Source organism: Abramis brama (genome assembly GCF_963993115.1).
Source record: "Abramis brama genome assembly, chromosome: 1".
Taxonomy (NCBI): Eukaryota; Metazoa; Chordata; class Actinopteri; order Cypriniformes; family Leuciscidae; genus Abramis; species Abramis brama.
Window position 1 is genome coordinate 79704574 of NC_139963.1, and position 14155 is coordinate 79718728.

At 37.5% G+C, this 14155-nt stretch overlaps 1 protein-coding gene and 1 long non-coding RNA gene across 6 annotated transcripts in view; both read right to left on the reverse strand.

Annotated features, from left to right (window-relative positions):
* Positions 1-6258: 6258 nt before the first annotated feature.
* LOC311084246 lies at positions 6259-9216 on the reverse strand. Its single transcript, XR_014606473.1, has 3 exons — positions 8900-9216; positions 8590-8736; positions 6259-8147 (listed from the first exon to the last, which is right to left on the reverse strand). It is a non-coding gene; the product is annotated as an uncharacterized lncRNA (long non-coding RNA).
* A 2655-nt stretch (positions 9217-11871) lies between these two features.
* Positions 11872-14155, reverse strand: part of LOC311084150 (neoverrucotoxin subunit beta-like) — a 53382-nt gene continuing 51098 nt past the window's right edge. For all 5 annotated transcript variants that reach the window (XM_084116054.1, XM_084116053.1, XM_084116056.1 and 2 more), the window contains 2 exons: positions 12783-12815; positions 11872-12567 (listed from right to left, as the gene is read on the reverse strand). In XM_084116054.1, coding sequence (XP_083972180.1) covers positions 12026-12567; positions 12783-12815 — 575 coding nt within the window. In that variant the 3' untranslated portion in view covers positions 11872-12025. The remainder of the gene's footprint in view (positions 12568-12782; positions 12816-14155) is intronic.

Consider the following 14155-nt stretch of genomic DNA (forward strand, 5'->3'; position numbering starts at 1 on the left):
TGGTTATTTAACAATTGTGTATTTTGAATGCAAATCCTATACAGCGTCATAAACAAGTAGTTTGTTTGGGTTTGTATTTCAGATTTGAATATGGTTTGTTTATTTGGTTTTTATTTGGCAGATCTTTCTTTGTGGAGTTCTGTGTGGACCTCTGACGTCTAGGCCCTGCTGTTTTGCTTATGATTTATTTCTGTTATGCAAATCTTAAGTTTATGGTTATACTGATTTTCCTGTCTTGGATTGATTTCTTTCTGATGTTTGTAATTGATTTTACTCTGTGAGTTTGGTTTAGACCAACCGCTAAGGTTTATGTGATGTGAAAGGAGGTTTAATTCATATCCTCTGTGCTTTAGGAGCCAGCCTGTGTGGGAGTACTGTCCTCTGGGGTCGTCTGGGCCTTTTCCTCTCTTCACTGCATGTGGCGTGAGATTTCCTGCACTGCATGGGTATTGATTTGGGCGTGTAGAGTGGTGTGTATTATTCACTACACTTTTCCTTAGAAGTGGTTGGTTAATGATCTTGAGAACCGTGCACGTGTGGTGTGTGCTCTTAGGGCTGCGGATCCGTGGCCCAGTGACTTTCTCTTCTTCCCACAGGCTTGGTTACTCCTGACTGGTGGGTTGTGAATTTAATAATTGACCTAATGTCTATATTTATTAAATTGTGATCAGCAGTAAAGTTAATTATTGATTCAGAGTTTCTTGACTCCTGTGCAATAAAAGTTTTTGAGCTTGAAAGTCACGTCTTCGTTCTTTCATTTAGTACTGTCTATTTGAACTTGTGTTGCTGTTAAGTTATTTCCGTGGGTATTAAACCCCGGTGGCGTAGTCGGGATCAAGTGTGACCTCACGCCACGGTTACATATATATTCAATAAATTCTCCTTTTTTATAAATCAAATTACACAAGTCCGTTCAAGCCCGGAAATGTAGTTGCTTTCAGTGTATAGATCCAGAAAGACTCTCTCTGTAAAAGCATATTAACCCTATCTCCTCCTCTTATTGACTTAGGGATATGTTCAATGCCGATTATCTTCAGTGTACTTGGGCTGCCATGATTCGCATCTCTATAATGTAGGGCCATGGGGTATGAAGGGTTACACACTCGAATAGCATTTTTATGTGGAGTGCCAGGTGGAGTTTCAAGTGGAGCGGGGGATTGGATGAGAGCAGTTGACCAATGTAAGCTGTCCGGCCGGACAGCTTACATTGGTCAACTTCTCTGCAGCTGTACACCCAATAGAGTGAATGGATTTTTTTCTTTTTTTTTTCTCTTCATATTGTTAGGATTGTACTGTAGAACCATAACCAGCATCTAAACGAGGTTATTAATAATGAACAATCTTTGAAATCGTAGACCATAGCTTTAAACTTAGCCAGGTATTTGATTTCTTAGAGGTAAGATGGCTTCTCACCAATTTGTCTTTAATTGTAGGTGCTTTCCGGAACGCAATAGAAGGAGATTCGGGCATGACTTTTCTTAGATAAGGATCACTCATAACTATTTCCCAATTACTTTTTATAATACGAAATAAACTGAATTATCTGAATCTTGTGATTCACGTTTTTGTCGTAATAGCTCATCTCTACTAATGTTTCTTACTTTATTGTATGCTTTGTTAATCACTCTATTTTTGTACCCTGTCGTGGAAATTCTTTTTAGACTTTAATCAATAATTGGAAGACAGCGGGAAATTTCAAAAGTTATAAAGATCTTTATTTCTTGCAAGAAAGGCCGTTCACCCATCAGTCAGAGTCTGATATGGAAGCGCACTGACTTCTCCTTTTTGCCCAGCTTATATACACAAAACTCATCACACTTAGTCTAACACCCCATGGTTATACGCACACACTTACACACATATGTCATTAAAACAATTGAATATAGATTTTCCAATGCAACACCTTTGCTCTTAGTGCAAGCGAGCTTATCTGTATTTAGAAAGAACAAACTGTCCTTTCTGCAAATGTCACTTTGACCTCGTTCTTCAGCAGTAAGGAAGAAGATGATATGCAACTTGCAGTTTCTTTAACACCATGTATGGTATAAGCTGGCTAGAGTAAATATTTCCACACCATGTATTGTAATGCTGCTGGCTGGAATAAAAATTTCTATCACAACCCTCGTTCCTTAAATCCTTGAGTCATATCTTGTGCCCTGATGTTAAAATCTTCTTCCTTATCGCATATTCTTTTCAATCTCTGGAACTGACCAAAGGGAATATTCTCAGTCATCCATATAGGATGAAAGCCGTCTGCTCTTAATATGGTATTTCTGTCAGTTTCTTTCCTGAAAATAGTGGTATGCAACTCCCCGTTACTTTCTTTAAAGATTTGTATGTCCAAAAAGTTAATCTGAGTGTGTGAAAAATCTAGACTCAACTTCAAATTGGCATTGGTAGTATTTAGATGTGTGAAAAGCTAGCATATCTGTGTCACAGTGTCTGGTTTGTGTTCCCCGGATAGCCACTAGAGTTCCTCTTCCCCCACGGTGTCATTCTCTACATTTCCCATCATCCTGTTCTGTGTTATCATTGATTCATTGCACGCAGCTGTTTCCCCTCACCTTGTTAGTGTCTGTGTATATATATACCCTGTCTGTGGCAGTGTTCTTCATGGAGTCCTTGTATATTGTCACACAACTTCTGGTAGTCTGTTCTTGCCTGTTGTCTTGTTTTGGATTGCCTTATTGGATTTTTGACCCTTGCCTGGACTGGATTGTGAGAACGGATTTCCCAAATAAATACTGCGATTGGATCTACCTTTTCCCGTGTGTGTGTGTTTCGTGACAATCTGCCTCTGAACCTCTCCATATCAATATAATGGCATCTATATATCTGCCCCACCACACCACATACTTCAAATAAGGATTTAAATCAGAAAATACAAATTTCTCTTCCCAAAGTAAGAAAGAAAGTTCCTTGAAAGGGAACGTCTCGGTTACGTATGTAACTCCCGGCATGCATGTGATCGACTTGCTTCAGCCTATCAGAAGCTAGCACGGTTATGATTTAGGGGTGCTTTATAGTTTCTTGGCCTATGACGTTCCGTCTCGCCATTGGACTGATTCCATACGTGCTTCATGACACACTCACGCAGGGGCGTTTCTACGCAGCGTCTCGTCCCTCTTCAGGGAACTAGGGTAATATGCGTAACCGAGACGTTTTCTCAAGAGTTTCCCATCCAGGTCCTGACCAGGCTCAACCCTGCTTAGCTTCAGTGAGCATTGGGTTACATGGTGATATGGCTGCTGGCTTATGATGTCACACATTAAATTAGGAAACATAATTCAGAAAGCACCTAAACAAAACATTTATTTTTTGAGACAATAAACCCAATATCTCCCTCTGAATTGAAAACAATTGATATCATTAATTTATATTACTTAATTATGCAAAAGTATCTAATAAATCATTTATTTAGCATCAAGTGAAATGTGAGTGATCAATATTATATTCATTGTCTAGAAGTAAGCGCTGGCTGTATCAAACCGGTGTCTTGTAAGCACTAGTATTTTTCAAGACGGACTGATTAAAAACACTGTTATTAACTTTTTAAAGAACATAACAATAATCAGAGCCTCATAAAAGTCACGTAAGTTTACAAACAAAATATTATCATGTTGACATGCCTGAATATAAATTGTGTAAATTGCACTATTGATTTAAGCAATAAGTCAGTCATATGTCAGTCACCAGCCTACTAATAAGATAAGAAACATTCTGCTAATTCTGTTTAATGGCTGGTAATAAATATGTTTGTCCTGTACATTTTCTCAGTGATTTTAGCTTCATTTTTGTAGTTTCATGTATAGAGATCATGCATCAATTTTTATTTCCTGTGTTGTTCTTACAATGTTAATAGAATTACATCAAAACTGTCATCATTGATACAAAGGTTATTTTCTACCCTGATTTTAGCACTTTGATTTAAACACTTTAAGACTTGTGTCTCATTTAAGACTTCAATGTAAACGCCCACTACTGTGATTGAGTAATACCGCTGCAATTTTGCCAAAAGGGTGGCCTTAGGTTTTTTGGCGAGAACTGATAAGGAATGATCAGGTATTCTTGAGAAATCGCACCTGGTTAACTGGAAAAAGGTTGTGAAACAATGGCTTCTTATTCCCAAGGTGTCATGTGTCCAAGAAAAATGGACACGTTTTTATTGTGACGCGGCCGGTAGCTCATTGCTTTTTCAAACCTTTGGAATCAAAACACAGACACAATGGGCATGGGAATTTTATCCTCACAAAATATTTTGTCGCCATGACATGATATTCTGGGTTATGACTATTACGTAGATGTTTTTGAGCAGACCCCGATCCCTAAACCTAACCATTTCTCAATATGAAACACATAAAAGTATGGTCACAATAATTAATGTAAAAATATCAAATATTTCAAGTTTTTCGAGGTCAAACGATTGTGTAGTTTAAGGATCAAACCAGAAAATGATCACCGTCTCCATCCCCCGTAACGCTCCTATCTTGCACACATTCACAAATCGCCACCTGAAGAAGCGGTTTGTGAGTTTCATCATGAAATGTATGTGAACACACTTAAACTGAAAGTTTTTTTTCATACTTCACATGTCATGTCTCATCTTGAAAACCAAAACTCGCCTATGGAATCAGCTGCCTCTTGACACTGCCTTGCACTTTCTCTCATGGTTTTAAATCATGTCCATCTCTTCTGTATATTAATGTGCTATTTAAATAAAGTTTACTTACTGAGCTGAGTTTACCAGATCTGGGGAGTATGACCATATTAGCCCGGCTCTGTCAACACTGCACTGGCTGCCTATTAAACATCGCATCAATTTTAAAATATTGCTGATTACTTACAAAGCACTAAATGGTTTAGCTCCGCAGTGCTTGAGCGAGCTCTTAACGCATTATAGTCCTTCACGTCTATTGCGATCTATTTAGCACCAAAACTCTGGAACAGTCTTCCTAACATTGTCCGGGAAGCAGACACACTCTGCCAGTTCAAAGCTAGACAGTAGTCCTTATGATGGTGCTTATGTCAAAATGATTAATGGCTTTGACCTTTGACCTTTTGACAGGTTGAACTTCCGATATAGGGGTCAGGGATTAACCTTTGCCCTTGCTAGCCCATCGATCATGTGTTTTTGACAGTTAGTTTGACCTATTGACTCTCCCTATTATATGTCATAGTTTTGACAGTTAGTTTGACCTTTTAACCCTGCTAGTCCTCGATCATGTAGTTTTGACGGATGGTTTTGATGAATGTATGAAGCCAGTGTCAAGAAGGGCTATATAGGACGTGTGTCTGTGCGCGCCCTCCCACCCTTCGCATTTGAGCTCTGACATCCGAAACGTGCTGCTCGGGCACTGCGATTAAACAACGTCATTCTACATAAAAACATTCTATCCTTTAAAATAAATATCTTGCTAATTAAACTAAAGTTGAAAAACATACTGTTCTTTATAAGTATATAAATTATATAATATAAAATAAAAAATATCTTACTAAAAATCGTATTCTTTCAGTTTTAGATAAAGAAAAGAATAAAAAATAAAATCATCTTACATGTTTAGAGAGTTGAAGAAGAAGCTCCTATGAATGAGTTAAAAGTTGTAATACAAAAGACCTGAGTGCCTCTCCAGCGGCATCGCGCGGCCACAGTGGTGTGTGTGTGTCTGTGTGCGCGCCCTCCGCATTTGAGCTCTGACATGATCCCCCTCCACATTCCTGAGGGTACAGTGAGAAAGAGGTGTCCTAATAATGTTGTATATACTGCATCGTTTAAATGATATCTTTTAAAAGTAAAAGATGTTTTAAATTAAATTCAATAAATTATTAAAAGTCTTAATAAAAAACAAATATTCTACAACGATGGTCTGTGGGAAAACTTGACTTGAACTTAAAGTATATATTTTTTATTTATTTAGCATTCATATTTAAAATAATTCGAAATTTGAAGTGTCACAAGTCATCTCACACCTGTGAAATGTTCAATAATTCCTTAAGTTGTATCTGTGAGAAAATGACCACATAGGCCTATCTTCAGAGAGAGAGAGAGAGAGAGAGAGAGAGAGCAACACTGAAAACATTTAGAAACTGTGAAGCCTCAGGCTGTCCTCATTGATGGGCTGCTTATAAGGCCCTTCCGATCAGCGCTGCGTCATCAGCATTTTTTGTCCATGCGGGGTTTCAATTTTTATGGTGGGGGCTTTCCATAGCCATAATGATTTTCGTACCATAACTGCACATTCTATCCCGTACACCTAAACATGAACATCACAGAAAACTACATTTGTACATTTTCAAAAATGAAATTAATTAATTAATATCATTTCTAAGCTGTTTTGCGCACGCACACACACACGGTTCTAAAAAATAAACTAATCTCTATTTTAAAGTAAATTATTATTAATAAAATATATAACCAATGAATAATAACATATGTTACTAAAATGTATTTAAAAAATGTAAACAAAGTTTTAGCTAAATAAATATATAAATAAAAACACCTTACATTTCCAGAGAGGTGAAGTAGTTGTTTATGCAAAGATAAAAAACAATCCAAAAAGCAAATAGTTTAAGTTGTCATAAACAAAACAATCCCAGACCCTCCCAGTGATAAACCACAGTGCGAAATGAATGTTCCAGACCCTCACAGAGACGAGAGGAGTTACAGACCAGACGAGCCTCGGGGGACAATATCACAGTAAAGCTAGTCTGCGCTCCAGAGCTCACTACATCCACAGTTTTATACTAAATTAATTTAAAAGCATAACCTTAAAAGTTTAAATTAGATATTTTAAAATTAAAAGACTGTTTAAATCAAATCTTTAAAGTTTTATTAAAATCATATCTTCTATTTATCTTCTTAGAAGACTTGTAAATGATTTTGCTTAAATTTAACCTAATGTATTATTTTTACTAAACAGAGTCTGTTCAAAAACTTTAGATTTACAAAAAATAAACTATGCTTAGGCGTCTTAGATCTTATTTATACAAAAATATTCCAAACAGCATTTTTGTCCATACAACATGAAACATGTTGTCAAAGGTTGTCACAATGTTTTGTTGTTTTTGTTGTTGTTTCGTTTTTAAGAAATCCGAGGACTCCACATTGCTCTTATTTAGACTAAGTTGTATCATTTGGAAAATCACCACACATTTTCAGAGATGCGATGTGCCTCTGTGGTCCATGACGCGGCACAAGTAAAGCTTGTCTTGAGTGAATATTTCATTTTACTCATCTTAATTCAAAGCATGATCTTACTTTTTCTACGGTAGCTATGATCTATTGCACGTATAAGATGTATAAGATAATTTTTACTGTTCTTGTATCTCCCGAACTACCCTTAATCAGTGTGGAAACACACAGGGTGAAACCCTTCACTGAGAATATACTATCGGTTATCTACTCAAAGTACATGTAGAAGTTTAAAATGTTAGCATTTGTTGATGCGACAGGCTGTCTGTCTGGTGGCCGCATGAACAGACTTTGGGGAGAGCTGATGATACTATAGCAGGAAGCATGACCTCTGACCTCCTCGATTTTAGAGGCTTTTTTGATAAAGACCCTACAAGTTAGTCCATAAAGGTACGCTGTGTAGGAATTTCTCCCATCTAGCGCTGAAATTGTATTTTTGATGAAACGTGTTGAGGTAGGCTAGTGCTTTTTGTCCCTCTCTGCTATTATATTTTTTCAAGATGGCGGAACGACATGGAAGCCTCATGGACTTACCCGTCCCATGTAAATAAAGATAAGAAATTCTTCGCTTACGAGGATAAGTCAGATCATTGGCAGAGGTCATTTTACACCAATGAGGACATATTTTATGAATACAGACAATGATTTTAGCTAATAAAATACATTTTAAAAAAACTACTGTACCTTTAATGTCGGATGTTTAAATTACAAATTACCATTTTTCGAGTGAATCTACACATGAGAGGCCTTCAGAAGTCATAACTTCAGGGGTCAACGGTTTAGGCCAGTTGGTGAAAACACTGCATGTCAAGTCAAGTCAAGTCATCTTCATTTATATAGCGCTTTTGTAATCATTTGGATAAAAAATTAAAAAAAGATGAAAAAGAAACTTAAGACTTACAGTTGCATAAAGGGTTTACAGCTTTGCTTTGGAAAACCTGAGTTTGCACAACAGGACCTAATAATAAGGACATTTTAAGGACAATAAGGACAATTTCGGGCTGTTATGCACTTTTAATCTTACTTATTTCATCAATCATCAAATTAACCAAATTTCAGAAAATAAAAAATAGTATAATATTGAATGTCATGGATGAAATTTTTTTTGGAACTGTCATCATTGACACATGCAGCAAAGATTGCTGAAGTCCACAGATGTTACTAATAGACTACCAATCTCTCTGTAGAGATAAGATAACGATGCTGCTATCTTTCTAAACCCCCTGTGTTTTGGCTCAAAATCTCAGGTCAAAATCGTCATTTTAACCCCCCCACCCCCCACCCCCCACCCCCTCTGCAGAATCGTAGATATATATATTTTTTCGACCTTTGGTTGAGTCGACATATTCATAGCGTTAATTTCATTAACATTCTTTTTTTTTTAAGCTATTTTCCATTACCTTTTTTTTTTGGTGTGTTTTGGAAGTGCTGGAGGTTTCGGTGCTGGAGGAACACTCTCTTTGTCTGCGTTTTTTCTTTTTTTAAGGGGTGGTGGTTCTGGTGCCTCATCATCTGTTGAGTAGATGTTATCGGAGTATGTTTTCATTCTAGGAAAACAAAGAAAAGGTACAGTTGGATGCTCTTCACTGTTTAAAAGCAAAGCTACATAAATATGCTGAATGGTCAGAAAGCTCAGAGATTTCATCAAAAATATCTTAATTATTGGATTTTAATGGTGTTACACCATTTATTTTGTCTTTTGTGACTTACTTGGGAATCCTTTTTCTGACAATTTCAGGTTCTGAATGTGTGTCAGATGTGTAGCTGGCCTTCTTCCAGTTTTTGGCCACATTTTGAAAAGATGCTGAAAAATAAAATAAAAAAGTATATTATTAAGATTCTGAGCAATGAAATGCAGGTATGCTGGGCAAGATCATGTTTAATGTACAGTATAATCTCCTCTTACCTGACTCATGCAGGATTCTGGTTCTATGTCGGGTCCACCAGGGACGGACTGACAATCTGTGCATTCTGGAAAAGTCCAGAACGGCCGTCCAACCGAGGGCCGTCGGCACAAAAAAAAAAGTCTAATAAAGCAATATGAACAGCCAACTAGGGCACTAATACGATCACTTATGATATGTGTAAAAAACAACAACTGAGGAAGAAGAGTCGGCCTACAGCCACTGACAGAAAGTTAGTTTTATAAGGCTGCACTTTTAAATTTGCTTACATTATATTTGAATAGTTAAGTTAAGGTATAGCAGTGGTCTCCAACGTGGTCAGGGACGGACTGGGGCTAAAAAACAGCCCTGGACTTTCTCCCAAATAGGCCCATCATCCGGTCATTCGCCCCTGTGCGACAGACACTAGCCAGGATGTCCTGATACTATGTGCCACAATACTGTAGCCTATCAGACAGCAAGTAACATCTCAAAACCAATGATGATAATTGGGGTTGTGTTTATTAATGAAGCCTCAGCCTTCAAATAAAGACAAAAAATGTACAATGCCATAAAATACAAATAATGAAATGTCACTGCAGGCTACAGAAACCCCAAATTACACAAACTTGTAATTATAAAACATATAGCCTAGTTACTATATACCAGGGGTCTCCAACCTTTTTGTGTGCGAGGGCTACCTCAAGGGATAAAATAATCTAGAAGGGATTTTTATTTGTTATACTCCAATAGCCTATTTATTATACATAACATGGTAAAGCTTTTTTACTTTTCACCATCATATGAGAAATAATAAAATATCTTGATATTCTGGTTCAGACTTACAAGTGTTTAAAAAAAAAATTCCTGGAAAATTATGAAAATATTTATTGATTTTTTTGTTGATTTTCTATAAACCTATTGTATGTGTTATCAAAGTATAAATATAAATGAATAAATAAATAAATAAACTGCCATAACTTCTAAACAAAACATTACTGCATTACATTTAATACATTTATACATGACTATATTAATATAACAGCATTGTTTTACAGTTAATTCATAAGTTGTGGTGTGAAATGTCTTCTAACTGGTTTGTTTTCGGAACAATGTTTCGCCTGTTTTTTGCGTCAATATGTTGAGAATCAGCGCTGTTTCATCTGGCTTTTTACAAGCTTAAATCACATAGTCATTTGTGGGTTTATAATAGAGATAAGATAATTCTGCACTGAATTGAAATGCTTCTCAGTGGATCGCGCAGCTCTGTGTAATAATGTTCGCGTGATCGAGATCTGCTTTGGCCGCGATCGCTGTTTTTGGGCCGAGCTGATAATGCGCTGATCAGATCAAACAAGTTTTGTTCTGCTTTTTGAGTGTTTGCCATTTGATGTTTCTCATACGCAACGCAAATGACAGAGTATAATCAAAGAGAGTTGGGTAATTTTGTAAAGGCAAAAGTTCAACGAAACGTTTAGTTGAAAAGGTCGCAAAATGATAGGCTACCATTTATTCGAAGTCTGGAACCCCGACAGCAAGTTGGGGCTATTTATAGAGTGTGTTTAGTGGGCAACTCATATGCACCACGTTGGAGACCACTGCTATACCTTAACTTAACTATTCAAATATAATGTAAGCAAATTTAAAAGTGCAGCCTTATAAAACTAACTTTCTGTCAGTGGCTATAGGCCGACTCTTCTTCCTCAGTTGTTGTTTTTTACACGTAGTATAAGTGATGGTATTAGTGCCCTAGTTGGCTGTTCATATTGCTTTATTAGACTCTTTTTTTTTGTGCCGACGGCCCTCGGTTGGACGGCCGTTCTGGACTTTTCCAGAATGCACAGATTGTCAGTCCGTCCCTGTAAAGAGTTCACTATGCTAGGCGCATCCAAAATAGTATCTAAAGCTCTAGCACTCTTACTATCCTCAATTAAAGTTTGGATGCGTGTTTCTAGTTCTGAAATCTTCTCTGTCAGCCTAACTGTCTCCTTGCATTTATCACATATAAATCCTATATTGCCAACAGAGAAGGCTATGCTAAACATGTGACATGAAGTGCAGGTGACAATAACAGGACAAGACATTACTCACCGTGTTTGTTGAGTGATTCTTACTCACCTTAGCTTTTTATGAACTCAAAGGCGCGGACGCGCGAGAGAAAAATAAATAAATAAAAATAGCTGAGCGCACGGGTGGCGCGTTAACAGGCTAGCGAATTACTAGCGTGTTGTGCTAGTAGTAACGGAAGCTAGCGATGTCAGGTTAATCTGAGATGTTGGGTAAGCTGTATTTAGTAGTAGTATAAACAACTAGAAATTGTAGTAAATGATGGTTCAAAACAAGGAAATACGAGGCTAAGACAGAGCTTACAGCACCGAAGCAAACACACTCACAGCAGGCAGCGAGGCAGACAGGAGCAATCGATCAGTAGTCAGGAGTGTGTTTAATTAAATGTGTCTCTCCTATGCTCGAAGTGGGCCGGTACTGGGAGTGATTTCTACATACCATTAGCTCTCATGCACTGCTTGAAAATGAGGAAGATACACACCGTCACACACACTGATGTCTATATGAGGAAGATACACACCGTCACACACACTGATGTCTATATGAGGAAGACACACACCGTCACACACACTGATGTCTATATGAGGAAGACACACACCGTCACACACACTGATGTCTATATGAGGAAGATACACACCGTCACACACACTGATGTCTATATGAGGAAGATACACACCGTCACACACACTGATGTCTATATGAGGAAGACACACACCGTCACACACACTGATGTCTATATGAGGGTTTATTACACAGTTATTCTGAAATGATATTGCAGGTACAGAAGTTCAGCTGTTATTAATGTAATGAAGAGAGAATAAGAGACTCTGTACATCTCACTGTTACTGATTTATCATGAGCTCAAAGCATTATGGGTAGAGTCTCTCTACAGTCTATCCTGGTTCATCAACAGTTTCAATGATGATTCATAACTAACATAAAACCCCGGATAGAGCAGTTCAGTGAATGTGGTCTGGACTGTGTGTATGAGGCTCATTGTGTCTCCGTCGATGTTGTAGAAGGACAGAGTTCCTGCACTGGGATCCACATACACTCCTACTCTACTGCTGCATCCTACAGGGAAATCAGTCTTTATGCTATTGTGATAGAATGAGTAACTGTAGTAAAAGCAGAACAAACTCCAGGACTGAGCATTACGTCCAAACATCCCACCCAATCCCTTCCTGCTGATGTTCTTATATGACACTGCTATTAACACACCACTATCATCACCACTCCACTCAACCTCCCAGTAAGAGCGTCCTGTCACACTCTCTCTACACAACACCTGCCACACATCATCAAATCTGTCTGGATGATCAGGATAGGGCTGAAACTTTGAGATAGAGTAAGTAATCACTCTGTTCCCCTCAGACAGACGGAGGCGTTTATTCACTGTGTTCAGATCCAGAGTGAGCTGACGGGAATCTGACGGAGATAAAACACATCACAATCAGGAGTTATGAATCTGATCTTTTAATGTCTCTGAACTCTTCATGTTCAATATATCATCAGTGTCTCAGTGCAGTTTAATCCTCATTCACATGATCAACTCTAAAACACTTCTGTCATGTGTTCTTTCAGCTTCTACCGGAAGAACATGAACACACTCAGTGAGTTTCTCTGCTTGTTTTCTGACTTACACTGAAGGAACTCGCTCCTGGTCTTGGGAACATCTGTGGAAATCAACAGACATGAAGAGTGTGATTATCATGTCCAGAGAAAGTGATCCTGCATCCACTGCTAACACATGCAGAAATCCTCCAACACAGAAGATATTTAGAGATGTCTCTGCTGTTCACTGAGCCCAGATCCTGACACAACACTATTGAGGGTTTGATATTATTGACATGTCACCATATTTGATTTGGCTTCTGTAGACATGAACTGAGCACAGATCAGAGGGAATATGGTTAATCATATTAATCATATACAAAGTAATCATATTGCTTTATAAGACTTGGATTAAAGCTCAACCTCCTTTTTATTCTTTTACAAAGAGACATCAATTGATCAATACATGTCTAATGCTCAATCATTTTAATCATTCTACTGCTTATGAGGATTTATGTGAATACATGAAAGCCACATTTTAGTTCTAATTCACTAGTTCACACTTACAAATAAGTCAGATAGAATAAATGCGTATTTGGCGTGCTGTCCGAGGAGAGGGCTCCGGGCTCGGTATTCGGCCCGAACCCAGAGTACTCCCCCCGTATTCCTGGCTGTAAAAGATTGAGCCAAGAGTGAGGAGTCGGGGTGGTGGAGGGATGCTGGAAAACTGTCAAGGAATATTAGGTGAGTTGACAGAGTGGATATATATATACTTCTTGTCATGCTGATTAGGGTAGACATAATTGTTTGATGACGAGTAGATTGGATTGATTATTTGAACGTGCTCCTCCCGAACTTTGTTTATAAAACATCATTTATTAAAATCATAAAAATGCATCATTGATGTTTGGTTTTAAAAGCTGATATCACAAAATCATATCTCTTACATTCTTATCAGATATTCATTCAACTTTTGGTATCAATAGAATCAGCAGTATTTAAATGTGTGATTTTAACAGTAAATATCAAAAGTTTCCTTCATGTTCACAAATGCATTGTTGTCATCAATAGTGTCTACTTAAAGTCACAGAGTATGGGGATTTAATGTCAGATATACTGGTTTAGTTATTGGCTTAAAGCACGTTGAACTCGATCAAGTATTTGCAATAAGACAAGCTGACAACAGAGAATACGGTGAGTTGTGTTGTCTGTAATATTGCTGTCATGATGTGGTGAACTAATTCATACAGTATATTAAGATTTAATCTGCTAAAATATTTAATCTGCTCTCATCTTTCTCATTTCATCATTGAACAGCCTGGTCCCATCGTTAATACGTAGGTATTAATACGCAATTTTCAGAGACACAAAAATTTAAGTTTTTTGTACATGTGGATAGATGTTAAAATGTATAATGTGGACGTATCTTCAACATTTAGACGTAGCATTATTACGCTTTTAC